This window comes from Phaethon aethereus (assembly GCF_964289735.1).
Source record: "Phaethon aethereus genome assembly, chromosome: 10".
Lineage (NCBI taxonomy): Eukaryota > Metazoa > Chordata > Aves > Phaethontiformes > Phaethontidae > Phaethon > Phaethon aethereus.
This window is the reverse complement of record NC_138586.1, coordinates 23,495,874-23,523,814: the sequence shown is the minus strand read 5'-3', so window position 1 is coordinate 23,523,814 and position 27,941 is coordinate 23,495,874. Positions and strand designations below refer to the sequence as shown.

General features: G+C 60.2%; 1 protein-coding gene across 1 annotated transcript; it reads left to right on the top strand.

Moving 5' to 3' along the window:
• Positions 1-3,157: 3,157 nt before the first annotated feature.
• Positions 3,158-27,941, top strand: NALF2 (NALCN channel auxiliary factor 2; the record flags this gene model as incomplete). The annotated part of the gene is made up of 3 exons (XM_082004050.1): positions 3,158-3,928; positions 25,961-26,132; positions 26,693-27,941. The coding sequence occupies 3 exons, from the start codon at positions 3,158-3,160 to the stop codon at positions 27,100-27,102; spliced, it is 1,353 nt and encodes a 450-aa protein (XP_081860176.1). The 3' UTR covers positions 27,103-27,941.

Genomic DNA, 27,941 nt, shown 5'->3' with positions numbered 1-27,941 from the left:
GATGGGAACAGTGGGGCTTTGGGGAGATGTGCGGGAAAAGGCTTGAAAGAGGCTTAAAGAGCAGCTCCCTGGTGAAGACAGGAGGAAGAGAAGATCCCCTCTGCTGACGCAAGTAGCACCTAAAGTGCTGGGCTTATCTGAAAGGCAGCTAGCCCTTCGCAGGGGCCACTAAATCCACCTCTGGGAATGCGGGACGTCACCTCCGCTGCGTCACCTCACCACCTCACCTGCGCTGAGCCTCCCAAGAGCACTGGGAGGGAAGGAGCTGCCTCCAGCAGCCAGGGACGAAGGACAGCGGGGCTTGGTGGGGTAACAGGGTATGCAAGGGTTTGAGGGGCTCTGTTATTGTCTCTGTTAGCTCTTTTGAGGCCTGACAACACACTACACTGCTGGCCTCCTGCCTCCAAGCGCTCTCCCTGAGCCATTTTGGATTTGCACAGCGCAAAACTTAAACCCCTCCAGGCTGAAACAGCAGTACCTCACCATGGGGAGGTGAGAGCCCCAGAGCAACACAGCCTGTCAGGAGTGGTAAAGGCTGACCCGGAGTCCCACGGCTGCTGCCTCTAAGCACAGTTTAGGGAGCCGAGGTCCCTGCTGGCGTGCCCAGAGCCTGTACCGGGTATGCTCAGGCTGCTTGAATTTTTCCTTATGTACATAGTGCCTGGTGCCTTGGTTTCCTGTCGGAAAGCAGGATGCTCGGCTCTGCCAGGTAGGCTGGGGCTCTGTTCCCAGCAGCAAGGAGCTGCTGCGGTCACAGCCTCGTGCTCTCACCCCTTGCTCGCACCCCGGTGAGCTCTGCCTGTGCAGCGTGGTCACGGGAGCTGCTCCCACACCACGCGCAAGACAGCAAGGCATTTGTGCCTGCGGTATCAGAGCCATTTTGTTGCAAACACAGAGGGAGAACATGTAGTATTTATTTCCAAAGTAATGGCTCCAGTGCCCCAACCCTTGGCGTGATCCTGTGTGCACGAGGCAGGCACTGTCAGTCCCATGGAAGGAACCCCACCGGAGAAACCCCAGACCTGCAGGAATAGCTCTCTCGGTTATTCCAGCATCTCCTCCCCTGCGGGGCCACGGGCACGCTGGAGGGGCAGGAAGGGTTGGGGTGGAGGAGCTGGAGGGAAGCTGCCCCCTGAGCTCTGCCATGTGCTCCGGGAGCCGCAGGTGTCTGTGCCATGGCTTAGAGAAGTTCACTCTCCAGCTCAGGTTGCAGTTTTCCTTATATCACTTTCAGTGGCATTCGACATTTGTTCGTTCCGGCTGTAAAACCTCTCCTGGCTCTACACCAGATATTTTCTCACCTCAGTGCCTCAGCTAGAGCAGAGCTGAGTGTTGGGGTATCTGCAGCTCAGACACGTGGGCCTTCATGATGAACGTGCTCTTGGCTCCGGGCGTGCCGCACGGCAGGAGGGGTGGGAGTTCAGCTCCAGCTGTACGGCCCCTGAGACGCCAAGCAGCCCTGCCCTTGCTGTCGCAGAGAGAGGTCGGTGGCCCTTGCGCTGTCGTGCAGGGCCTGCGTTCAGGGGATGGTGGCTTTAAACAGGAGCAGCAGCCCGAGTGGTGGCCATAGCAAAGCAAAATCCTGATGTGCTGGCCTGGAAATTTGGGATCAGGAGGGCGGAGGGCAGAGGGCAGGAGGGTTTCCACACGTTGTGCTCCCATTAGAGCAGAGCTCTGAGCACCGAGCTGAGACGACAGCCTTCCTGTGCTCCCCTTTCCCATGGGGCTTGCTCTCCTCGCAGGTCGGGCTGACAAACGGGAGAAGGACAAAGCCTCGGGTGACTTTCCCCGTGCCTGCAGGATTCCACCTGGGCCAGCCTGAGGGAGCCCAGACAACCAAGCTCCAGCACCCCTGTTGCTGAAGAGCTGTCAGCACAGCTGAGTGGCATGAAGGAGTTAGCTCACTCCTAAGAACTCTGTTCCAAAGAACAGAGCTTGCTGAAAACCCCAGAAATAGGAACACTTGAACCAGTTCCCAAAGCCAGGTTAGTGCCCAAGGGTGAGGATGGCTTCGTGTAAGGAGAAGGGGCCTCAGAGCAGGCTCTGCCTGCTCGTCTGCTTACAGCAGGATTTCATGTTGTGGAGCTCTGTCTGTTTTTGAGTCCCGGTAAGCTGCTAGTCTCTTGTTTACCTAGCCCAGGAAACCCCGAATGGGGTGCCAGCAGGGTTTGGGACACAAAGAAGTGACATTCCCTGGAAGCTGGCTTCCTCGTAGCTGCGGTGCCCATTCAGAGTTCGCTCCTGGTGACCCAGAAATGGATTTGTCGGGGGCTCTTTTGGGGGATGAGGGCGAGCAAGGCAGTGAGCACCCGGGGGACATCCAGCGCCCGCCTGCCGCAGGCGAGCGGTGCAACCCCGACGGGGGCACACCGGGTCGGTTGCTGCTGGCAGAGCCCCCAGCGCCACTCTCCGGGCAGGATCTGCCCCTCGCCTTCGCCCGCTGGGACGCCGGCCGGGGCCCGAGCGCGGCCGCCCTGCTCGGCCCTCTCCGGGCCGGCGGCGCGGGACGAGGACAGGGCAAGCGCGGCGGCGTGCGGGGGGCCCCGCGGAGCTCCCGGGGCGTCGGCGGGGGCCAGGGCCCCCGGGCGAGGGCGGGGGGGCCGCAGCCTGCTCCCCCCCCCCCGCCGCGGGCAGCGCTGCCCGCGGCGCGCCCCGGCGCCGGCGGCCCCCGGTAGCGGCGGGGCGGGCGGAGCTGTCCTTCAGCACCACGGCACCTGCCGCCGCCGGTGCCCGGGCCGGGCCGCGAAGGGGCGGCGGGGAGGCGAGGGGCGGGGGGGGGCCCGGGCGGGCGCGCAGGCGCAGGGCGCGCGGCTCCTTAAGGTGTTGGCGGCGCGGCCGAAGATGGCGACAGACTGAGGGCATGGGGCCCGGCGGCGGCGGGCGCGGCGGGGCCCGCGAGCTGGCGCAGCCGACGGGGAAGCGGAAAGCCGAGTGAGCGGGGCCGGGGCATGCCCCCGCGCGGCGGGCGGCGCTCCGGGGCCGGGGCGGGGAGCGGCAGCGGGGCCGAGCCAGCGCGGCGGCCGGCGGCGGCCTGTAGGCGGGGGCGCGGGCATGGCGGCGGCGGCGGCGGCGGCGGCGCGGCGCGGCGGCCGCAGGTGACAGCGGCGGCAGCGCGGCGCGCCCCGCCGCCGCCGCCCCCCCGCGCCGCCCCCGCAGTATGATCCGCGGCGCCTGGATGTACCCCCGCGGGGGCGCCGCCGGCGGGGCGGTGTGCTGCGCGCCGCGCCGCAGCGACAAGCCGGTGGCCGACCCCGAGCGGGCGCAGAAATGGCGCCTCTCGCTGGCCTCGCTCCTCTTCTTCACCGTCCTCCTCTCCGACCATCTGTGGCTCTGCGCCGGGGCCAAGCTGCGGGCGCGGGAGCGGAGCGGCGCCGGGCGGCCGCGGAGCCGCGGGCCGCGGGCCCTGCTGGCGGCCGAGCCGGCGGGCGGCAGCTGCGAGGCCCTGCTCGGTAACCTCAGCCGGCCCCCCGGCCCCGCCGGCCCCTGCCCCGCCGCCCGGGGCGACCTGGACTCGGCCTGCGCCCGGCTGCACGCCCTGCAGCGGCCGCGGGGCTCCCCGGCCGGCGCGCCCCTCCGCTCGCCCCCCGCCGCCGCCCCCTTCTTCGCCTCTCCCTCCTCCAAGAGGACCTTCCTGCAGGCTTACTTTAGGAACTTCAACCTCTCCTTTTGTGATACTTACACGATCTGGGACCTGCTGCGGGAGATGGCCGGCCCGGACGGCCTGGACTGCAGCGTGGACAACCTGATGGTGGACTTGGTGGTGGCGGCGGCCGGGGCGCTGGGCGGGGAGGCCTGTAGCAGCTGCGTCCAGGCGTACCAGCGGCTGGACCAACACGCTCAGGAAAAATACGAGGAGTTCGACCTCTTGCTGGAGAAGTACTTGCAATCGGAAGAGTACTCGGTCAGATCCTGCCTGACGGACTGCAAGGTAGGAGGGGGGTGCTCTGGGGTCACCCTGTGCCGCTGGGCGGGCAGCCTGGGGTGAGCCGCGCGCTGTCCCGTGGCCCTGCCTAGCCCCGGGGGTCCCAATTGTAGGAGGGTGCTGCAGCTGTCCTGCCCACACGCCTGCCCGTGGGCTGGGGGTCTCCCTCTGCTCCCCGAGCCCCAGCCTGGCCGTGCCAGCAGGATGGGTCCAGAGCCCTCGAGGCAGCTGGGACGGGGTGGTGGGAGCGAGAGGGCAGAGCAGGGCTTGGCCTGAGTGTGCGTGCGCTCGTGCATCCCTTCGCACACATCTGCGCACACACAGCCTCCTGTAGCAGCCTTGCCTGCAGCCCTTTACGTGTACGCATGCACATACGCCTGTGCGCACGCAGGCCGAGCCAGAGCAGGTGTGGGGCCCCTCACCGCTGCCACTGGTCTGCTGCTGCTGGTGTGGAGGGCTGCTGCACAGGCCTGGAGCAGCCCAGGGCTCTGCCCAGCCATCTAAGCTGAGGTGTGTAGACAAGCGGTGACCTGAGATGAACCACGGTGCCAGAGCCCCTTCCCCGCATGCAGCAGCTCTTTCCCAGCCCTTCCGCCCCCTTCTCCCCAGGGAGGTGGATGCTGGGATGTGCCTCCCCCCTTGGTGTTTCCCCAGCGTCACTGACCGTCCCCCAGCCCCAGGGCACGGTCCTTGTTCCGAAAGTCAGATCAAGCCTCAGCATGGTGCCGTCTCCTCTCCAAAATGAGCCGTGGTCGCATCTCCATCTGGAGCCCCGCGCGGTTCTGCTGGGCGCTCACCTGCTTTCTCACGAGACACAGCTCCTTCAGCCTCTGCCTGCTCCGCGCTGCCTGGCTCACCTGTGCGCGCTCCCTTCGGACATCGCCTCCAGGAAGCATAATGGTCTTGATAGGGAAAGCAGGTTCAATTTTCTCAGAGCCGTGCCTTGGGGGAGAGGCAGCGGGGTGTGTTACAGCATCGTCCCCAGAGGGACGGTGGCAGGGCATCCCCCGGTGACAGGACAGGGCTTGGTCACTGCTCCTCTGGGAGAGTTTTGAGGGACACTTGGAGCTGCGGCGGTGGCGCGGGTGGCTCTCAGCACGGCGCTCGTCTGCTGGGAAAGAGCAGGAGCAGCACCGGGCGCAGCGCTGGGGACACCGAGGCGGTGTCTTTCATCAAGGGCACAATGGCGAGATCCTGGCCGCCGCTCTCGGGCCTGCATGTCTGCATTGCTTTTGTCAGGAGCCAGTTTTGGAAAGGAACTAGTGCTGGCGTTCTGGGCCGGTGCCAGGCCAGGTAATTACAATCTGCTTGCCCAAATTCCCCCTGCAGTTTCAAAGGTACATAGTATTCAGCCCGCACAGAATGGTTTGGTCCTGCTGCTCCGCTTCCACGGTGAGTGAAGGGATTCAGTGCTGCCCGCCGTTGTGCTGGTTCCGTTCCCGGCGGCCCAGCGGAAGCGGTGTCGTCCCGCGCTGTCTCCTGTAGCGTGTACAGATGCCCTCACTTCAGACTTAGCGTCCGTCTCAGCTGAGTGCGACTTGTGTGTGCTTGCTGGTATAGAAACCTGCAGAGAGTAGCAAAGAAAGATAATAAAATAATCGTTACCTTTGGGTCTTGGGCAAGGAGATGTTCCCATGGACTGTAAAGCATCTAGAAATGGAGCCGTGCTTAGATGAGTCTTCATTAAGTGTCCTTGGTCTTAACATCCTTGATGAGAAGGCAAGAAACGAGCTCAGAAGGTGCAGAGCTGAAGGTAGCAGCGGCAAGGCGCATACCTCCTAACTTGCTCCATGTGTCACGTTGACGATTGCATCCTCAGAGCATCTGTGAGCACTGGCTTTGCGATTTCGCAGGTGGCATTAGGGAAGCAACAGGAGGGTGCGAGCAGCAGGGCCAACCTGTATGCGCTCACCCGGGTCACCCGCGAGGAAATTTCCAGCGCGGGTGCCTGAGTCCACATGCACCGACCCGAGCCCGTGCAGCTCCCGCTCGTTTCAGTCTCTCGTGAAAATCAGGCCACTTATTTAAGGTGCTTCAATACGTATTTAGGTGCCTTAACTTCAGGTTTTCATAGCTGCGAGTCTCAACCTCACCCTGGCACTGGCTGTTCCCCGTTTGTGAAATGAGGCTAATGCCAAACTCATCCAGCGTGCTGGTGACGAGTGAGTTTTGGCCTGATTTTGCGTCCCCTGGGCTTCAGCAGGGGCTGCAGTTACTTGTTGCGTTGGAAAATCTGGCTGGCGGGATTTTTAAAGCAGCCGGAATTTGTAATTCCTATTCAGATGCTGAATAATACAGCATTTTCTGATACGACGTGCGGCTGCACGCTGCTTGTGTTGAATACCCGCTTGTAAGCCATGGCAGCGAGCTACCGCTCGATGGTAACAACCTATGAGAACAAATGACAGCAAAATAGGAGAGGAGTGGAGGAAAACATAATAGATAGCTCAGCTGGCGTGAGCGGCTCTTGCAAAATCCTTGTAAGCAGGATGCTGGCTGCAGAGAGCCCTGTAGCTGGGTAAACAGGATTTAAATAACATTTCTGGGGTGGGGTGAGCATGCGGGGCAGGGGACCGTACTCGCCGTGGGAGCAGGGCTCCTGCACCGCGTGGCTGCCTCTCGTTTGCATCCTTCCTATTCCGTAATAGCGGCTAGAAGAATGAAGGTGGGGAAACAGAGTGGTTCCAGCTCACCTGCACGCAGCCTCCCTCTGCAGAGCCACGCACCCCCCCGTAATTTCGTGCCCAAGGAGCAGCGCAGCTCGACAAACAGCACACATGGAGCTCTTTAGTAGCTGTGATTTTGGCTCTTTATTGCGTCTGCTTTAAAACAGCAACAACAAAAGCCCCACCGGAGCAGCCGGTTCCTTCTTACGGCAGCAGGTTTGACTCCCAGTTAAAAACTTGGAAACTTGGAAATGGCTGAGCGTTGCAGGTTGGTTTCAGGAGGCACAGGGACACACGAGTCCCGTCGTTCCCTGTTAATAAATCGTCCTGAGGGCTGAGCCTGGTTTCGGGGCTTTTTTATTTTCTGCTTGGATATAATTCCCGGGCAGATCCCACTTTCTGCCTATGTTGTTGTTATTCCCGTGCAGCACCGACAGCTTCCAAATCATACTCTGAAAATGTTTTACTTATTACTCTTACAACTAACGCCAAAAATCCCTATCGCTGAGAGACAGTGAAACGTGAAAATATGTTTCTCGTGTTTATTGTTTGTTTGCATTTTACATTTGATGGGGTTTTGGGGAGGCTGGCTCTCACAGCCCCTCGCGGGCAAGTCCCCCGGCACCCTGCGAACAGGGGAGGGAGAGGACGAAATGGATCCACGTGGTGGATTCTGAAATACATTTCACCTCTTGCAGTGAAGAAGACCTGAGTGCTAGCTAGTAGTGATGTGCATAGAAGAGGTCGAAAATACTTGGGGTTTTCTGCCTACAAGAGGGGAAAATTCATTAAAAGAGTGGGGAGCAGCCGCCTGCCACCTCCGCCTCCCCTCTTCCTGCGTGAGTTGTACCCTCTGTCGCTGCCAGACACAGTGAACGTCGTGCCCTGAGGTTGTGGTGACACGCCCGTCGCATCCTTCAAAAGGGCTGAAGGAGGCCAGGGCCCCGGGACGTGGCTGTTGCAGCCGAGCTTCCCGCGGGAGACGCGGCAGCCTTTGCAGCACACGAGCCGTCGGCTCAGGCTTGGCAGGACGTAGTGCGGGGAGAAATCCCCGTCCCTTCGAAGTGGTGCCCCGTGTGATGCTTGCGGCCGGCTTGTGCCTTTTTTTCCATCTTTCTGAAGAGGCGAAAAGCCGCGTTGCTGCAGCTCCGCCACCCCCAAACAGGGGTTTGCTTCTGTAAAGGCAGAGCGCTGTGTTTGCGCTGTCTCCTAAAAGCGCACGTTCCCACCGGCACTAGGGCAAATCAAGACGTATGGGACAAAGCCTGCGGAATTAAGGGCTCATTAGGTTGCAAGAAACAAAGCTGTGGAGAGAGGAGGACTGACAGCCAGGAGCTGTGAGGGCTGGGGCTGGTAACAGCGCTGGTGGGAAGGCGAGGCTGGACAGGACCTGTAGCATCTCAAGCTGTATTAGATTACCAGGGTTTCTCTGCGCGCGTGGGCCAGCGGCTGCTGAATCCCGCTGCGGCCCTGGCCAGATCTGTTTCTCCACCTCTGCTTTCCCTGTTCCCCACTGGAGAGCCCCGTCTGGGGGAGCCTGGCAGGGCGGGATTTCACTCTCAAGGCTTTCGCGACACGCTGCGGTGCGGGGGTGATGCGGGGACAGACGGAGGCCAGTCCCAGCTGTAGGGTGTCACGGCATCGCGCCTGGCGCGGCCCACCCTGGGTGGCTGGGGAGCAAATCTGCAGTGCCTGGGTTCAGCACCCTCCGGGGTCCTGTTTTCTTGCTCTTGTTTAGCCAGAAACAGCATCCCTCCCTGCAGAGCATCTTCCTGGAAACCCAAGCACGATGGGGCCGGGCGTTTTGGCAGGGCAAAGTCCTGGGGGCACCTCGGGGCTGGGGATGCCTCTGGGAGGGACCAAAGCAGCGTTTTTACCTTCGCAAAAGCAGCTCAACTTGAGTTTGTCCGGGCTGGGTGTATCCAAAATGCTGCTCGACCCGGTGCACTCTGGCTCCGAGCTTGGATGGCTCCTTGCACAGAGACCCACGGCCAAAGCGGTTTCACCAAAATCTTCCTTTTTTTAATTTATTTTTTAAATGTGAACTCCAGGGTGGGGCTCCCACCTTACAGTTTACGTTAATATTAAGGCTTGCAGCAAATCTGCTGATGGGCGACTGCAAAGCTGCCTCCCTGGCACCCTGGGCTGGGTGCCTGGTCCCCTCTTGCAGCGTTAGTGGCTTCGTGGGTGCTGCACCAGGAGCAGCGGTGCCCGGGAGGGGAGAGGCTGCTCCCAAGCACCTGGGCAGCTCTGGTGTCTGCAGCTGGAGCTTTTCCTCAAGAACAAGCTTTACTGGCATTTCATGAGGTGGAAAAAAGTTCCAGAGTAATTCCAGCGGATCAGCACAATATGTAATTTGGCAGCTTCAGGAGGCCCGCATGCACGAGCTTTGCCAAGCGCACAGCTCCACGTTACACGCCGATTCCATGTAAGCAAAGGTCATTTTTTTATAGCCCTGCACAAAGATGTGGTTAAATTTGCATAAAGAATTCGAACAAAAGGAATGTGTGCGCGGTTACAGCGGCCACAGCCTCTGGCACGGCCCGATTCCTGCGCCTTGTGTCGGGTGCCGACACACCTAGGTGCTTGAAAACAGAGATCGAAGATTGAAAAATAGAAGAACCAAAAATTGACTGTTGAAAGGAGTTTGCTCTGTAATTAAAAAAAAAAAGCGTCAGGGTGTCAGAAATGTTCCGGCGGTGCCCGGGACGTGTAGCAGCGCTGCGAGCCGGGAGGGAAGGGGGATGCCGAGCCGGTGCTCAGACAGTCCCGTGCGTGGCTCGGGGTCAAGACGTCTCAGGGTGCCTACGGGTGAGCGGTGGGCTGGCGGCCAGACCCACTGCTGTGGGGCAAAGCAGCCTGGGGCGGGGGCAGCAGCCGTGGGGTGCTCCGACCCGGTGCTTGGGCTGGGCTGGTGGGTGGTGGTGTGAATGGGGGGGTTACCGCTGGTTTCGGTGGCGTTTGGCTGCCTGCTTTGGGCTGCCTACCAGTCCCCGCCTGTTAATGTCTGTCGGTGGTGCTTAAGGGAAAAAAAAATAGAAGTTTATAACGGCAGCAGGTCTCCGTGCAGCAACAGGCAGGTCGGCAAATGGTGCAGGGAAGAGCGCGAGGGAGGCTGAGAGATCTGTCTCCATCAAACTGTCACTAAATAGCTACAAGTGACGCAGGTGCCGGCGCCTGTTCCTGCGCCCGTGTGCTCCCGGCTGTGCCTGCTGCCGCCGGAGCTGGATGCATGCAAGCCTGGGTTCCTCTCCGCGTGCGCCCATCCCCGGAAAATTTTTGGAAAGCGATGTCTTCTGGAAAGTGCCTGGCATGCCATGGTCCTGTTGGGTGCGGGCAGCCCCGGGGGTCAGTGAGCTCAGCAGCGTGTGCGACGCTATCGGCAAAATGTGTTACCTGGTAAAATGATGCAGCCCCCTCCCCAGTCCCCCCTTACTGTACACGTCTGTTGCCACGGGCTGCCTGGGGTGGCCCAGGTCAGGGACAGCTTGTGATGCTGCTTTTCATAACAGGCAGCGATACGCGCTGGAACGAAGGGATCTGCCAGCCGTGCGAGCATCCTTGTGCTGCCGGGGGAGAGGAGGCAACCTCCGTGCCGTCGGGCACCGAGCGGTGGAAGAGGACGCACGCGGTGTCTGCTTGAACCCAGGACATCGCTGGGCCTGCCCACGCGCAGGGCTTCGTGTGGTCCCTGTCCGGGGACAGGCGTCTTTTGTATCAGGAAAGGAGCCTTTTGTGCCCGGCCAGGGTCACGTGCAGCCCGGCCTCTCCCCGTGGCAGAGACCCCAGGCACCACTGCAGCGCTCAGCACCTGGGAGCCCCGAGGACCGCACGCAGCAGCCCCAGCCCCTCTGCACCCCAGGAAGGCAACGGGGTCTCATCGAAACATCCCACGGCCCCAGGCCTGGCCCCGCAGGCGCCCCATGGGGCTTTTCCTTGACTGCCCGGCTCCAGAGCTGCCCACCAGGGCAGGAGGGAGCAGGCAGCAAAGGCAGGAGCACAGGATGTACCTGGCTGCCAGGGGCTATTCCTGCTGTCACCGGGATGCCATTAGGATGCGACTCATGCCTGGCTCCACGCAGAGGATGCTCGGCTCCGCTGTCGTTTGAAGGGCAATGACTCAGGGACAGCAAATCTGTGAATGAGACGCGGCTGCTTGGGTGAGAAGTAGCCATCTGTCCACGCTGCCTGCAGCCCCGGCTCCCGTGGGCAGAGCCGGCAGCTGCCTGCCTAGGGAGGCCTCTTCCCCGCTTGGCTTTTGCTCTTGACTTCTCCCTAGGGCCCCCCTCCCAGCCACAATCCCGGGGTGTCGGAGGGAGGAGCAGTGCTGGGTGCGCACAGCCAGCCTGGGCTCCCCCAAACTCGGCTGATGTGGCCCTTGATGCTGCCTTAAAAAAGGCAGCGTGAAACAGCATCACCTGGCAAGTTTTTGGCTTTCCTGCGTGAGCGTCCCAGTGCTCCCAGTCGCGTCTGGAGAAGGAAAGGCTGCCTGCCCTGCTCGTACCCGTAAAAGATAGGTGTGTTGGTCTTCTCAGCTGGCCTCTTAGCTCTGCACGGCAGCTTCGGCAGCGCTGCTGCTGGATGGAGGCTGCGGAGGGACGGGCGGGCAAAGGGAGGCACCGTGGCGAGGAGAGCGGGAGAGTGACCCCGTAACCAGGATTAAGTTGTAGAAGGAGGCGAGTCCTTGTGCTTGAGGACACAAAGCAACTACCGCCGTCCCGAGGTTTGACGGAGCTCTGCTGTGGGCGGTTTATTCCTCACAACAGGGTCTCCAGTGTCATCCCCAAAGCCCTGGTTCTGGTGGCTGCTGGGGATGACTGGGGCAGGTCCTGGCTTCCCTGGGGCTTGTCTCCAGGGAAGCCTCCCTCATCCCACCTCAGGAGCCCCTGGCCTCCCTTGTGGGGGGTGTCCACCTGGTTTCGCCAGAGCTTCCATTCTAGTCCCGGGAAGCATCTCTGAGCTTCCGTCTTCCCTTGAGGTGTTTCAGTTTCCACAAACTAGCATTTTCAAAAAGAGGAAAAAAATCCTTTAGCCGGAACATTCCCAGGCAGCCGCGTTACCAACCGCCGCTTCGGCAGCTCGCCCGCTGCCCAGACCTGCCTCTGCAAACCGGGGCAGGAGATGCTCATGGAGGCAGGGAGAAGCCCTCACCCACAGCCACCCCCTCCCCTGGGCTGGTCCCAGCTCTTTGAGCCCCGGCTGGGCGGACGGTGCGGGCAGGAGGTGCAGGCAGGGTCTGGCAGCCCTGGCTGCTGCTCTCCCCCTGCCATGTGCGAGCTGTTGCTAACGGGCCTGCAGCCCCCAGCACAGGGCGAGGGGGTATCTGGGTGTGCGGGTGCTGGCTCACTTTGCAGAGCTCCCCGAGCGTGTGTTTGAGATGTTCCCTGCAGTCCTGCTCCCACCTCCACCCCAAAGGTCTGTAAGGTGCCTGGGCACCCCTGCTCCTCCTGGTTCCCCCCCCAGCCGCTCGGGCTGCTCGGCAGGAGCAGGCAAGGGTAGGTGACAGGAGAGGTGTTGCTGGGATGGAGAAGCACCGCGTGTTTTGCTGGCTGCCTAGTGCTCTCAGGGGGGTTTTGTTCTTGAACATGGTCTCCAGATCTTTATTTGATCCCTGGGGTTCTTCAGGGCATGACTGCTAGCGGAAACGCCATCTGTAGAAATGCTGGTCGTCCTTTGTGTTTGGCAAAATGTTGTAACCTGTCCAGCGTGCCCGGCATGCCCGTCAGCCCCGCTTCCCGCAGCGCGGATGCTTGGAAATCTCTGCATCCGAGGAGGGCGTCTGCCTGCCCGTTGAGGAAGGATGCTGGTGCAGGCAGGCCAGGTGCAACACCAAAATCCTGTGATTTTTGCTGCCTGATGCTTAATTTCTAGGTGAACTTCAGGTGTGTGGTTTGGGTCTGTGCAGCTGTAAGTTATTTGGATCTTTGTAATAGCCCCATGAGGCCATTTCTCTTAAGCAGGCTGCAGGTGTCCCTGCCCCATGCCCTAAGCCCAGCCGTGCCCACAGAGCAAACCCGCTCGCTGTGGTACCTGGGGTTGGAAGCATGTGGAGCGCTGCAGCGTGATACTGAGCTGGTTGGGCACGTGGAAAACAGACCTGAGGAGGTGCTTGCAAAAATCACGGCGTTTGACTCAATGGTGTTTATGAACTTTCCCCTGTTACCTCTGCAGCGCGGCTGGCAGAGCGGTGTCCGCGGAAGTCTCCGCGTACGTATGCGAGAGTGGTGTTTGTTTGCCGTGACGCGTTACTTGTCATCGTTCATTGCTCTCCTGTTAAAATGAGATTGTCGGGGAACAGCAGCAGCTGCCGGGACGGAGGGCTGGCTCGGAGCACGGTCCGGGGGCAGCGATGAGCCCGGGGCACAGGGCAGCTCTCCGGACACTTCTTGCTGGTGGAAGTGCAGGGGAAGCACTTCCACTCTGCGGGGGATAATTAACCTTCGTACCGTGCTTTAGAAGTTCAGGTCTCTGCGTGCTCGTGTTACCAAAGATGCCGACCCCTTTGCTTGCCCCCTTGTCTTGCAGCACCCTGCCTTCCCTCCCGCGCCCACGTGCTCTGTGGGTGACGGGGTGCTGGGCACGCAGCCCCCAGGCTCCAGGTGCTGGCTGTTTCCAAAGGGTCTGGCAGGCAGCAGCGGCCAGGGGAGCCCCCGGGGCTTGCCTGCATCCTGGCTCCTGGCCTGGGAGGGGGAGGCAGCCTGCGGGCAGGGCTGGCACAGGGGACCGAGCACTTGTGGCAGCTTTACAGAGAGGAGAGGAGAGCCCCAGCCTGTCCTGGGCTTGCTCCAGGGGAGAGCAGCAGGGACGGGGCTTCCCCACAGGATCGCATCCCTTGAGGCTGGCTGCCTGAGGAGGAGCGATGCCGGCCGGGAGCGTTTGCCTGCTGCTCACCATGCAGCCTGAGAGTTAGCCTGGGCTTTTCCCCACCTCCCTGGGTGTGTTAGGGCCCCATCTGGAAGGGAGGGGAAGATTTCTGCCAGCAACGTTCAGCCAGGGATAAGAAGAAGTTCCAGCTCTCAGATCTGACACGAGCCATGTCCAGTCCCTCCATCAGCAGAAGCTGCCCGGAGTGGTGATAAGCACCTCGGAGATAATCTTTTGCTGCATTTAAGGGACCTCCGCACACAAGTGAAGCGTGAAGGCCCTCGCAGCCGCCTGAACAACCCCAGCGTTGGCGTGGGAGACTGTGCACCTCCCTCTGACCGCGAAAGGTGCCTGGGAGCCGGGCCGCCGCGGCGGGACGCTCCTGTCTCCCTGCTCTTTGCTGCACAAGGGAGCTGGGAGAGGCCAGATCCTGCTGCTCCCCCCTGCCGTGAGGAGCACCAAGCGTGGCACGAGGCAGGCCGGCTTCCTCCCCCCGCGGGGTGCGCCTTAGACCCTCTACCAAGTCGTGTTCGTGTTCATACAAAGCGGGACCTTGCGGGACGCCATGCACCGTTCAAGCAGTTGAGTGAGAACAAGGGGCTCCTGGCAATGTGCAGGATCAGGCCCTTCCACGTGCATCGGTCGCGAGGGTAGCCCTGTCGTGATACCCCAGTGTAGCCCTTGCTGGGCTGGGTACTCGCACCCTGCTGAAAACGACTCTTCAGCCTAACCTTCCGTGGGAGGTAGATGCACCCTCTCTGCCGGAGAAACTTCTTCCTCACCCCCATCAGCTGGTGGGTAATTTATGGCTCGTGGCACTGAAGCCTTTATTTTTTTATATCTTATCTAATGTAACAGGATGTTCTCATTATCTGTATAAATGTTTAATCTACTTTTGAATCCTGCTAAGCTCCTGGCTGCAGCAGTATCTAATGGGAGTGAATTCCTCCAGTGATGCTAATAGATAGCAGGGACCTGACTTTCCCTCTGCCCCGACTTGATCGTGTTCATCTTCAGCTCCATAGCGGTCTTTAATTACTTTTTAACTAATTGGGCTGACAGCAGACTAGGCTGCTCACTAACCCTCCGGTTACCTGCAGCCTCACCAGGGGGTTTGCTGGTGAGCGATGGGCACGCGTCTCTCCGGAGCCGTGCCAGCTAGTGCAACTGCTGCAAAGACATGGCTGTGCTCGTGAGCAGCCCTCCTGCCTGCCTCGCCGAGCCCTCCCACCTCCAGGCTCTGAAACCCCCGGGAGTTATTTTTAGGATGCTGGTTAATGGTATTCTGGATTCCCTCTTCCTGCGGCCGGGCTCCTGCTGCCCGACGGGTGCCTGCGGGAGGGCGGTACTCGGGACGGGATGCTTCTCCCAGCCACGTCCATGTTGTCTCCTTTTTTTTTTTTTTTTTTGTGGCTGAGCCATGGTTCAGTTATAGCTGCTTAAAGAAGTGCCGCGCTGGAGTGACATGCTGCTCTCCCAGCCTCTGCTTGGCTTTTTCTTGCCTTCTGCTTTTTCTGCTCCCACCATCTCTTGGCGTCAGCGTTTAGTTCGGCCCCTGCTGCAAGGCAGCCAGGCAGGACCGTGTGCTGGGCGGGCTGGTAAGGAGCCATTATTCGGTTATGGCTGCAGCCAGCATCTGTGTCGCTGGAGCTGCTCGAGCCTCCCATGGCCTTGGGCTGCCTGCTCGGGGGAAATTTAATTTCTCATTGTTGTCTTGTTATGACACTTGACCAGTCTGTAGGTGGGTAGCTGGAGTCGCTCATCGCTTTGTTACTGGGTTATTCAGGTTTTGTTGCTGCCTTGACCCCGCTCAGCATCCCGTGCTCTCGACCCCGCTCTGCCTTTACTGTGCTCTGCCAGGGGCCAGCGCAGAAACGCTCCCCGCGTGCCCGCGCACCGGTGACGGGGCCCTCTGCCTCCTCTGCTTCCTGCTGGCCTTCCCACGAAAAAGGGTTTTGTCAGGAGCTTCTCTGGGAGGCCGAAGGCTTAGTCCCGGTGCAGCCTGGCCGCGAGCACAGACCTCCCGTTCCCAGACGTGAAAGGTGAGCTCGATGCCGGAGCATCCCAGCGGCATCGCACCCTGTGGCAGGAGAGAGGGAAGGGCTGGGGCTCCGGGGACCTCCCGAAATGCATCTCTGGCGGCACGGTAACTGGAGCGTTTTTGGGAGGGAGGACTTGGCACATCCCCAGCGAGCAATGGCTGGGGGACCAAGCTGTCCCCTCTCTCTGCTCCTCTGTGGCCAACCTACAGGAGTGGGACGGGGCTGGGTGCACCCATGCCGGGGTGGCCGGGGAGCGTCCGGTCCGCTTCGGCGCGGCGGGGCCAGGTGATGCCGGTCTGTTTGGGTGTTTCCCACGCCTTGGCCGGGGCCGCGATGCCCGTGCTGGTGTGCCGGAGCCGTCGCGAGCCTACATGGCCTGGCCTCCCCCCAGCCCCGGGGCACCTTCCCCCTCGGGCCCCAGCCACGCGGTGTCACAGGGGAGATGGAGGAGGACAAAGTCCTCCAGATGCCGAGGGGAAGCTGCTCACTCCCTGGCCACCGGTGGTTTGTCCCGGTTTCCTGGCCGCCTCTCCTGGTGTCCATCCCCTTCCCACGCATACCTTCACGCTCCCATCCCGGCCATCCTAGCGAGCTGGTCTTCTCTTCTCTAAACCCCAGCCAAAACCCTCTTGAAAGGCGAGCAGCGGTCTGGATTTACTGTTGCCCCTCTTGCTCGGTGGGCTCAGCGTGGGAGTGCCAGTCCTTTCTGCCTTTACTGTGCTCTCGGGCTTGCGTGCATCAGACGTTTCTCAGGACAGAGACTGTCTACTGCTGGTGTTGGGCAGCCTGTAGCACAATGGGGCCCAGTCCTTCCTTCCAAGGCACTTCCAGAAGGAGCAGGCTCCATGTGCGTTTTGTTTGGATTCAGTACATTTGTTTTACAGCAGCGCCTGCAGGCAGCCCACCAAGACTGGGGCCGCGTTGTACTAGACGGTGCCCGAGCGTGGGTAGTCGCTGCCAGAAGAAATCACAGGGCAAACAGAGGGGACAGACCCAGGGTGCCGGGGGGACTGAACACGCCGCCGACATCACGTACGCCGGGGCGAGAGCTGGGGTCTGGGCAGCAGTGAGCAGAGCGCTTCCACCCCATCATCATCCTCCCTGTGGAGGAAGGACGTGTCTAGCCCAAGGTGGCATTTGATAGCGAAATGAAAGTGTTATTTCTTGGGAATTGTAATATTTTCGAGCAGTGATACGGTATCAAAAGCCTACTGCAGTGGGCTGGGGTCCGCAGGTGCGGTCGTGCCGAGCTGGGGGGCTGCGAGCAGGCGGCTGGACCACGGAGGTAAGCCCCGACCGGGTCCCAGTGGCAGCAGGGCCGCCGTGGCAAACCTGCAGTGGGCAAAGTGGGAGCTGCGGTGGGAGGGAAGGGGCTCCAGGCAGCAGCGGGCAGGGAGCGGGCAGCGCTGCCTGCCCCGTGGCCCAGGGTCTCACACCTCTGCCCCTGCGCTCTGTGTCGCTGCGGCTGCAGCGCCGGCTCCTGCACTGGGAGCTGCGCCGCTGCGCCGCAGCGAGAACCTGTACGTGCTGGAGGGTGCATGGGGGTGCAGGGAAACGGGGGCACCTGCGACCTGCAGGCAGACGGGTACCGGCTGTGGAAAGCGAGGGGGCTTGGCAGTGGTCACTGCCTTTCCATTCATCCAGCTATGATGTTAATTAGTGTGATTATTTCTTTTCTTGCTTGCTATGTAATAGATAGACGCAGCCACACAGCCGCGCTGGGATGCCAAGTGCCACGTCTCCGAAGCGCAGTCCCGGCCGCGGCGCTGCTGAGGGCTGCCCGGTGTCCGAAGTGAGGCCGCCGGCGCTGCTGTTCCAGGGGATGCTTCCCGTTGCGCTACAAACCACGCTCACGGGCTGTTCCTCCTGGGTTTGTTCCAAGGCGAGAGTTGCTTTTCCAAGCTTTTCCCTGGCCTCTGTGCCAGCGCGGACACGTGGCAGCGCTCCGCTGCAACGAGCAGATTAGCAAAGAAAGGAGCTTGTAGGTGTGGTGCCCGTCCCTGGGCTGGGAGCTGGCAGCGCTAACCAGTGCCCGGGGCTGCCCCTGGCCCAGCACGCCCGTGGGTGTTGAAGGTCTGCGTGTGTTTGCAGAGGCAGGTTGAGATGCTTGTTCTCCGCTCCTTTCCCAGTTGTGGGTGTTCCCAAGGCACGCAGTGAGCTGCCCGGTGTCCCGAACTTTGGTGCGGTAGGATTGTTACCTGGGCTTTGAGTGCATAAGGTACGTGGAGGTCATGCTTTAAAGCTGTTTTCTCTTAATTTTGAAAGATGAGCCCTTAGGGAGTTGTTGTGTGTCTCAGACTTGTTTCGAGTAGCTTGCAGAGAGGTTCATTTTGGGGGGCTTCCCCCCCCCTCCCCCAAAAGAAGGGGCATTCAGGTAGTCTCTTTAATCCAAGAACTGTGAATTCAAACTAAAATGCTTAGAACTATGAGCTTCTTCATGAAGTCACTAAGGTGTTGTGAGCATGTAGCTCTGACTTATGTTGCTTTGGGGTAATTTGGGAGTGACTTCATTAACGAGGCCGAGGGACATGGGGCTGGTCCCAGGACGTGGATGGGAAGCTGTGGCTGAGGAGCACAGGGGGGGTTCCCCTGCCCAGGAGCCTCCCTGAGGACAAGCCCGGTCGGTGCCAGACCCGGCACAGCCTCCCCTGCGCCCGTTCCATTCCGGCACGCCGCGTGGTCACAGCGCTGGGGGGATGAGCCGGGATGCAAACTGGTGTCGTGCGTGAGACGGCTGGGGGAAAACTAAGGGGAGAACAAACCCTGGAGTGGGCTGCAGGGTAGTGGGGAGCCCGGCACGGGCACGTGCCAGCTGGCCCCGGCGGGCAGCAGGTGGGATGCTGGTCCAGCAGCACGGTGCGGCGTTCCAGTGATGTTTGAGGAACACTGGCTCTGGCAAGCGGATGGGGTTCACACCGGTGCTATTCCCAGCACCCCATGTGCGCCGGCCCTGTTCCCACCGAGTGCCCGTCCCCATCCCACGCCATTCCTGCTGGCAGCCTCTGTCGCGGTGCCCGGAGCCACAGATGCTGACTCCCCTCCATGCCCTACGGTGCCGGGGTACAATGGGCAGAGGCGCCCCGGCCCTTGACTCCCCCGGTTGTGAAACGGAGGATCCGCGGCTCCAGCGCTGTCATCGCCAGGCACAAGTCAACATTATATTTAAAAAAAAAAAAAAAAAAAGTAAAAACAATAAAAAAAAAATAATCGCACACAGTTGTTGGGTTTTGGGGTTGGGTTGGTTCCCCCCCAAACCAGAGCATGCGCATGTGGCAAGGCAGGGATAACACAGCTCCAGAACTATCAGAGAACTTACCGAAAAAACAGCTGTTACAGATAGGATGTTAGAACAGCCTATAGCGAGGCTAATTAAAAAAAAAAAAGCTGTTTAAACAACTCAACATTGTTAATGTCAGAATTGCAGGCGGCAGTAATTGAATACAATGGTAATTGGACATCACAGCTTGTGCTTGTGACTCCTCCTGGCCGGCCGTGGATGTTAGCATTCCCTTAATCCTCTGCCATCCAAGGGGGCTCTTCTCTCCCCGCCCCCCCCAGCGTGTCCTGCTTCCCGCCCTGCATCCTGGTGTGCCAGAGCTTGGAGAGATGCCTGAGCGGCTCATTAGCAGTACTCATTTCCCTGTGTCCAAGATTAATGAGGCGCAGCCACTCCAGATGCTCATCTGGGGCCGTGGTGGAAATGTGAGTCCCAGGAGCTGCTCTGGGAGGGGACCGGGGGGTCTGGCCGGGGCGGGCAGGGATTTCTGCTCTTGGCCCACCTGGAAGCCGACGCTGGGCGCACACGGTGCCCCACTGAGCAAGACGTCGGGCGAGCTGCCTGCAGGTGCCGGGGCACGGGGTGCCTTGGGGAGGAGGCTTTCGGGCAGGTTCCCTGGCGCTGACGGGGGTCTGGTCCGAGGGAGCGGTGAGCCCGGCGGGCTGGCGGGACGCTCGTGCACCACCCCAGGCCTGCGCAGCTGCGGCCGCTCGAGCGCTCCTGGCCTCAGCGGTGGCAAAGAGGAGGAGGAGGAGGAGAGCGGTGATGGCAGAGCCCCGGCGTGACCCCCCAGCCGCCGGCGCGAGCTGGGTCTCCTTCCAGAGCTGACCCCAGCGCTTCCTCAGCTGACTCAGCAGAGCCCCGTGTTGCCGCGATGACGTGCGGCCCCGGGCAGCTGTGCCGAGCTTTCCTGCGCCTGGCGCAGCCGCTGCTCGGCGGCTCCGCTCTGCGAGGGCGTCCCCTCGCTGGGGGCAGCGCGGCCGGGGGCTCGGCCAGGGCTCCCCACCTTGCTCAGGCGTCGGGTTCGCGGAGGGCGAGCAGCACGTCTTGCCTTTCCGGTTAGGTCATTTTGTAGGGGAAGGCTTCCCGCTCCCCCCTCAGCCCTCGTTATCCTTCTCCCGCTTCGGTCTGCACAGCCTCGGTCCGGAGAAGCGGGTGCTGGGCTGGGGACCCGGCCCCTGCCTCTGATTACAGAGACGGGTTTGTTGCAACTGGGCCAGGCCCCTTGCGCCATTAGCGGGATGTTCCTGGGAGAAACTGCCCAAGCATTGATTCCTGCTCTGACGGGAAAACAGCAGCTCGTTGGGTTAATTACTGCTGAGGGTCCCGGTGGGCATCCAGACCAGCCGGAGCGCTGCGTCCTCTGCAAAAGCGTTGCATCCCAAGGATGCCGCTCCATCCCTGCCCCTTGGTTCTCCCAAAGTTTCGCCAGGATGGTTCAACAGGCGATGCCAGCGTTTACAAAGACACCGGCAGCAACTCGATTGGCATTGGAAACAGCCGAATTACTTTAAAAAATGAGTATGCTATTTTGTGCAGAGATAGGAAGAACACAGAAAGATGCAGCGAGGAACTTAATTCGGCACAGAAGTGCCAGTGAAAAGGCTGTCCCTCTGATCGCCTTCCAGGTAGCGTGGAAATGAGAGCAGGCAGATAACTATTGGTAATCCAATTAATTTTGTTTCTTTTTAATGTCTCTTATGATGGGGTGTTTCAGCACACCTGCAAAATGCAGATGCAGGTAGCCCGTCCTCCTCCTCCTCGGTTATAAATTGGGTGTCTCTTGAAGTTGGCCCCTTTCCTAGGCAGCAAAACTCCTTGTGCTTTCTCAGAGTCATCCCGCCGGTCCTCTGAGCTAAAAATGCAGGAGGGCACCAAAATAGAGCTTTGTGGAGTTCAGGTCACTCCTGTTTACTTGGCCAGGCTGGAGATCAGCCAAAAGCAAAAATAGAATGGAAGAAATGCTGATTGCAACCCAGCTGGCTTCCTGAAGAAACTGTAAAGGACAAGGATGGAGAACGGGGAGCTTTCCCCGTTGATTTCAGCAGAGGATGAATTTCTTTCTGTCCTCAATTCTTGCACGTTCTTTGTAACGGCAAGAGAAAGCGGGTTGTGTGGGGTAAGCCCTGCGGCGCCGGGGCAGTGCGCGTGACGGCCACGGTCCCCTGCCAGGGGACGCGGCGTAGCGTCCCTCCTCGCCGCGCTCCACGCGTCCCGGGCGGGAGCCGGGAACGCCGCCGGCCTCTGGGAAGCGGTGCAGGGGAGAGTCGAGAGATGGTGAAAGGGCTGGGAGGGGGACTCGCAGGAAAAGCGAGAGAGTAAATCAGCCGAGCTCGCCGAAGTTATGACTAAACGGGGAGCGTGATACATCTGCAAACAGTAGAGATGTGTAAACAGAGGGGAGGGAGAGGGACGCTTTATGGAATGATTGAAGGGAATGAACTTTTGGATGGAAAAATGTAGGTCAAGTATGAAGGAAAACTTGTAGGCAGCGAGGTAAGTGCTTTCAGTGGTAAAACAACCTCCTCGGGAAAGGCGAGAAAGTCCCGTTGATGGAGACGTTTAACGCTGAGCCAGCTGGGGGCCTGGAGCGGAGGGACTCGGCGTGCCCCACCTGGTCCTTCCACCCGCGCCCCCCGGGCTGGCAGACGGGGCCGGGCACGCCGGCGGTACCCGTCTGGGTGCATGCAGGCTGCGCTAGGCTTCGGGAGCTCTGCCGGGTGGGAGGCCGGTGACCTTGTCCTCACGGAGCAGTCACTGTGCCGACGTCGCTTGTGAGGGTCCCCTTGGCACCGCCGAACAGTTTGGCCCCTGGGGAAGGCGTGGAGCTCACCCCGGGGTGGGGAGCACCCACCTCTGGCCCAGGGCAGAGCCTTGGCTGCAGATCACGCTGCAGATTTGATCCCTTTCCTGTTCATGACTCGCTTGTGGATGGATGATGGGGTCTGCCGCTGCGTGTGGGGAAGCGGTCGCGCCCCTGGACTCGGCATCGGTGAGGCCACACCTTGAATCCTGGGTTCAGTGTTGGGCCCCTCATGACAAGAAGGACGTTGAGGTGCTGGAGCGTGTCCAGAGAAGGGCAGCGGAGCTGGGGAGGGGTCTGGAGCACAAGTCTGATGGGGAGCGGCTGAGGGAACTGGGGTGTTCAGTCTGGAGAAGAGGAGGCTGAGGGGAGCCCTCATCGCTCTCTGCAACTGCCTGAAAGGGGGTTGTGGTCAGGTGGGGGTTGGCCTCTTCTCCCAAATAACCAGCGACAGGATGAGAGGAAATGGCCTCAGGTTGCTCCAGGGGAGGGTTAGATTGGATATTAGGAAAAACGTCTTTACTGAGAGAGTGGTCAAGCGTTGGCACAGGCTGCCCAGGGAGGTGGTGGAGTCACCATCACTGGAGGTGTTCAAAAAACGTGTGGACGTGGCACTTCGGGACATGGTTCAGTGGGCTTGGGGGTATTGGGTTGACAGTTGGACTTGGTGATCTTAAAGGTCTTTTCCAACCTTAACGATTCTGTGATTCTGTGTGCTCTCACTTAGCATTTGGAGCAGAGTTTTTGTGAGCAAGCAGAACACTGCGAGCTGTAAGTAAACGACACGTTTCACTTATTTGCTGTTATTGTTCATTACCGTGGAGCACTGAGGAGCTTGTGCAAGGGAGGGACTTCAGTGGCAGGACACTGTTGATGCTGCGTGACTGGCAGACTTGTTGCATAGACAAAGCCCAAATGATTAATCACAAAAAGTGAGTGGCAAGTTGTCTTTTTCTGGTAAGTATCTTTAATTCTCGTTTAAATTTGCAGGCTGTTTGTGGTGTAGTTAATGCATCCAGTTTTTAATCCTGAAAACTTTATGACTTTGGGGAGAATTCACCCCACCCAACTTCAGCCATTTAAAATTCAAGCAGCTAGTGTCGACTGGCTGTCAGAAATCCCCTACAGTCAACAGGGAAAGAGAGCATCCATCGCTGATGGATGCTCGGGGTACTCCGGTGTTCAGAGGGCTGTGTTGCCCTCGGGATGCCTCTCTCTGTTGCCTATAAAGGCAGCCCAAATAACTAACTCAGATAATTGCTAATAATTAAAATAATAACTAATTTTTAGAGGATTGAAGTGAAGGAGATTCACCCCATCCCAAATGCCTTAAATCTCTGGTAGACCTAAAAACTCTTTGGAAAATGTGTTTCACAGCAATTCCCGTGGGAATGCTTGCTGGGGGCAGGTCTGTGTGCTTGCCTGCTGCCTGCCCGCTGCCTGCCCTGCCTGGTGGGATGCCCGTGCCCTCTAACAGGGAGAAGGGGAAGGCATCACCTTCAGCCCAGCGAGCCGGAGCCCCTGCCTGCGGGGCGGCTGCCTGCTCTCCTGGGGCTGTGCGTCTCGGTCACCGTCCTCGGTACGTCCCTCCCAGAGGTGACCCCGCGTTTCGGGCTATTGCATAGCGTGTCTTTGCAGCTGCAGACTCTTTCAAACAGGGACCTTTCCGTTTTGATCCTAATTACACGCGTGCCTGTAGACGTGCGTAAGTAACTGCGTCGTGGGGTTGTGGCGACGAGGGTGTTGGTCTCTTCTCCCAACTAACTAGTGATAGGACGAGAGGAAATGGCCTCAATTTGCACCAGGGGAGGGTTAGATTGGATATGAGGAAAAATTTCTTCACTGGGAGGGTGGTCAGGCATTGGAACAGGCTGCCCGGGGAGGTGGTGGAGTCACCATCACTGGAGGTGTTCAAAAAACGTGTGGATGTGGCACTTCGGGACATGGTTTAGGGGACATGGTGGCGCTGGATTAGTGGTTGGGGATAACCGTTTATCTTGATGGTCCTTTCCAACCTGAGTGATTCTGTGATTCTGATTCTGTGTCAAAGCGGGGACTTTCCAAGTTGTTGGACTCACCTAAGGATGCGTCCCGCCTGGGTAAGGATTAAAGAGGTCTTGGAGCTCTTCCAATCCTGGACAGTGGATAGTTTGAAGCGTGTTTTATACCTTCTGGTTCTCCATCCCGTCTGTCGTAAGGTATCAGTGTCCACTGAGACATCTGACCCTCATTTACGTCCTGTTGAGGTCCCGTGGAGACCAATGGTAGGTGCTGCTTTCCCAAAGGAGAAAAGCTCATCGCTCTCGTGGGGTGTCCTGAGCGACCCTGCCAAGGGGTCCTTCTGTGTCCTCCTCACTGTCCCATCACCCTCTTGCTCCCAACACTGTCCCCAGGGGAGCGGAGGCCGGTGGGGGGGACGCGTGTTGCAGCTGGGGCTGTGGCATCTCTGGAGCACGGGCTGTGCTCGCCTGCCCGTCTCCCCTCCTCCTCCTTGGCCCCGGGGGGGAATCGGCTCAGGTAGGTGCGGGTCCAGAGCTGGAAGCTCTCCCTCCTGGCTGTGTCCTCCCAGCCTGACTGCAGAGTCAGGCCCTTCCCTGGAGCCGTTCCACTTCGTCCAAGTAATTAACATCCAACGGGCCGGGGTGAAAAAGCAGGACCGCAGCTGAATTTCCCACATCCCAGCTGAAAGCCCAGACCACAGGGTTAGTGACTGCTCTGAAAGGCTTGTTCCATATATTGTGTCCTGGTTCCGATTAAACTTTTTGTGATGAAAGTTTCACCAAAACTGACATGCTTCAATGAAAATTCTGGTTTTCATGATTTGGCATTTTCCGGGGGGGGGGGCGGGGAGGGGAAGAAACTAAAATAACTTGCCAAGAATTTCCCAACCAACTTTAATCCTGAGACACTACCATAGTCCAAACAAACGATGATAAGGATCTATGGAAAACATGGGGAAACAAAGAAGTGATGTTTTTAAAGCCTCCAGAAAATAAAAATGCAGCTGGAAGGAGGAGCACGGGGTTTTCTCCAAGCACGCCGAGGAGGGAAATTCATTCCCTTTGAATCACGGGGAGTCCTTTCTAGTTGGTTTCAAAGGAAGTTGGATGTGGTCGTTAACATGACTCTAACTCTGTCACTAGTGCCTCGATAGATCCATAGATGAGCTGGAAACACCGCGGAGGGCACCGCTATTCCCAGCGGTATCGTGGGTTTCGTGCAGCCTGAGGAATGACTGCTGACCATGAGAAACAAGAGATCTCCCTCCCTTCTCCAGCGAGCGAAGACAAACAATTTCCCCCCGTGCCTGATGCTCGGGAGATAAAGGGGGATGCGGGAGATACGGTCTTAACCGAAGCCATCTGGGCTGTGCCCGGCCGGCTGCGAAGGGCACGAACGCATGGAGGGTGGAAGGGAAGAGCTGATTTTTGCCGCTGAGGAGGTCATCTTGGGCTCACGGGTGGTGGGCCGGGGACCGGACAGGCTGGAGAGACAGGGCTTGTGGCACGGCCTTGCCTCCGCAGTCGCAGGTGAACCCCCCGGGTTGCTTTTGCTTCGGGAAAAGTTGCCAAGTAGGGCTCTACCCGGAGCACGCGGGGGCATCCCTGCCGCTGCTTGGTGCATCTGGGTGTCAAAATACGCCTGCCCGATGACCGTGCTCCCCCCAGGGCCTGCCCGTTTGAGCCAAAACAAACGGCACAGCGCAGAGTGCCAGATTTGTACGAATTGGGAATCTCCCCCAGAACCAGGCAGGCGGGTGGGGAAGGTGATATTTGGCGCCGAGGGATGAGCCGGAGGCTGCAGCGGCCGCGTGTGCTGCGTCCCAGAGGTGCCCGTCCGCTTCCGGCCGATCCAGCAGGCAGAGACCTTCGGAAATGCCTCCAAAAGATCAAGCTCAGCCCACGGTCTGCTTTGCCGTCCCGTGTTCAGAGCCGATGGGGACAATGTGCTTCAGGGGAGGCGTAAACCCCTGCCCTGCCCCGGGGGAGCGGCGGGGTGTCTTGGCGGGGAGGAGGATGCTCTGGGCCAGGAGATCAGCGGCGTTTGAATTTTTCACGTGAGGGACCGAGCTCTCGGGCCACCCGTCTTGGCAGAATCGCCGCAACCTGTTGCAGCGCCCGTCTGTGGGGGACGTTAGTCCGCGTGGTTACTTCGCTTTACTTCTGCGGCGGTTTCGGTTTGTTAGGCCAGTTCCACAGTCCCAGCACTTCAGCGGTTGATTTTAGTCGACCGGCGCGTTCAGTAAGCGACCCCGATGTACAGACGTGCGTTTCGCGCCTGAGCTCAGAGGGGCTCTCCCTTCCCCTGTTGCCCCGTGTCTCTGCGATGCTTTGGCTACCCCGGCGCTCGGGGAGGTGACGCGTCCCTCTCGGTGGCTTCCCCTAGGCTGTCTACAAGGCCTGGCTGTGCTCCGAGTACTTCAACGTGACCCAACAACAGTGCCGACACCGGATCCCATGCAAGCAATACTGCCTGGAGGTGCAGACCAGGTGCCCGTTCGTGTTACCGGACAATGACGAGCTGATCTATGGAGGTTTGCCTGGCTTCATCTGTACGGGTAAGGAGGTCCGGGGAGCGGGGCAGGGCTCCCGCACACCCCGGGGGGGACGGGGCAGGGGTGGGTGCTGCTGAGCCCCGTCGCGCTTCGCAAGCCGCGCGCCAGATTTTGAAGGCTTTTTGGGGCGGAGGGGGAGGAGGTACAGCGTGGGAACACACGGAGCATTGCCTGGCTGCCGAAACGTGGCCGTCTGGGGGCGAGGGGTAAGTGGTTCACGGAGACACGGCAACAGCCCGACAGCTTAGCGCAGGACGTGAAAGCCCTACCTCTAATTGAAAGCCAAAGCAAGCATGTAAGGGGCTGAAGGTGACGGGATTAAAGCAGGGCCGGGACGTTTAACCGCTACAAGCAGCGTTTGGGGAGCCCGGAACACGGGCCAGGGCTGTGGTCTCTGCCGGCCAGTCTGCAGGCTCACAGCCCCGTCGAGGGCCAGTCCCGCGGGGTCTCTGGGTGTCCCGGTTCTCAGGTTCTGGCTGGCAGGCACCGGGGCTCGCTCCCTCCACAGCCTCGTCTGCAGGCTCCTGCTGACCCCCTCCTCTTCCTCCGCTTCCTTCCCGCAGGGCTGCTGGAGAACCAGCTGCCCGATGAGGAGGCCAAGTGCTGCGAGGTGCAATGGGACTCCTGCGACCACCCCCCAGACAGCAACGACAACACATCCCCCAAATCCACAGCGTCAGAGTCACTCCATTTCCACCGCCACGACCCCCACCTCCATCACCAGCGGCAGAACCACTACCACCTCTACCACCACCACCACCAGTACCACCAGCCCCACTCCCCATCCTTGCTGCCGGTCTCCGCAGGGTCTCGCCTCGGCAGCAGCAGGATCAGACTGTGCGTGCTGGTCCTGATGCTTCTCCACACCATGGTGTCCTTCTCGAGTGTGCACGGCGGCAGCGGGGCAGCCGGCGGAGGGCTCAGCCTGGAGGCCCTGCCCGCCCTGGAGGAGAGCGTGGCACGGGACGAGTGACGTGGAGGGGAAAGCCGACCTCCAAGAAGAACGCCAGATCTTTTTCCACTAAGGGGGGCACATGCTATTCCTCCAATGGGAGGCACGGGATTGGGGGTGACGCACACACACACACCCCCGCACATACCCCCAAGAGCTGCTCGCCGCGGGGCATCCCCGTGATGAAGAGTCTCTAATGCGCACAGGGCTGCGGGACTCGGCTTTGAGAAGGGTTCGGTCAGTAGCAGCCGGGCAGCGCGGGGTGCCCGGCCTCGCCGAGGCGCCGGCGCAGGAAGGTACGGCACGGGGGCGCGGGGGAGCGGAGGGGCGGGGGTCCCTTCGGAAGAGGTGCCCCCCTGGGACTGCCGCACATCTCCCGGCCGCCTGCCGCGAGTGCCTTGGGCGCCCGCACCTTACCCGCCAGCGACGTGCCAAGGCTTCGACAGTCAGCCTAGCCCCATTTCTTTTCCTCCTCGGTCTGCAAATCCCGAAGGGCCAGGCGGGCAGGGAAGCAGCCCCTCTCGGCACAGCCTTGCCCCCCTCCACCCCCGTCGTCCCAGGGGAAAAACCCACCAACTCAAGGCAGAGCCGTCCTCGGCGCGGCGTTCCCCCCGCGCAGCCCGGGCTCGCCCCCTCGCCGGTGGGGTTTGGGGCACAGGAGTGGGACGGTATTCTGCTACACTGTGGTACTACTCGGGGGTTCATCTCATTACGTTCCCCAACCTGCTCCTCCAGCCTTGCCTCTCCTGCTCCTCTGTGCAAGGAGGTGGAGGGGCAGGGAGGAGGCGTGGGGCAGGAGGGACGTCCCCAGCATTCCCGCGTCCCGCTTTACCAAGTGTCCCGATGATTTGGTTTAACCT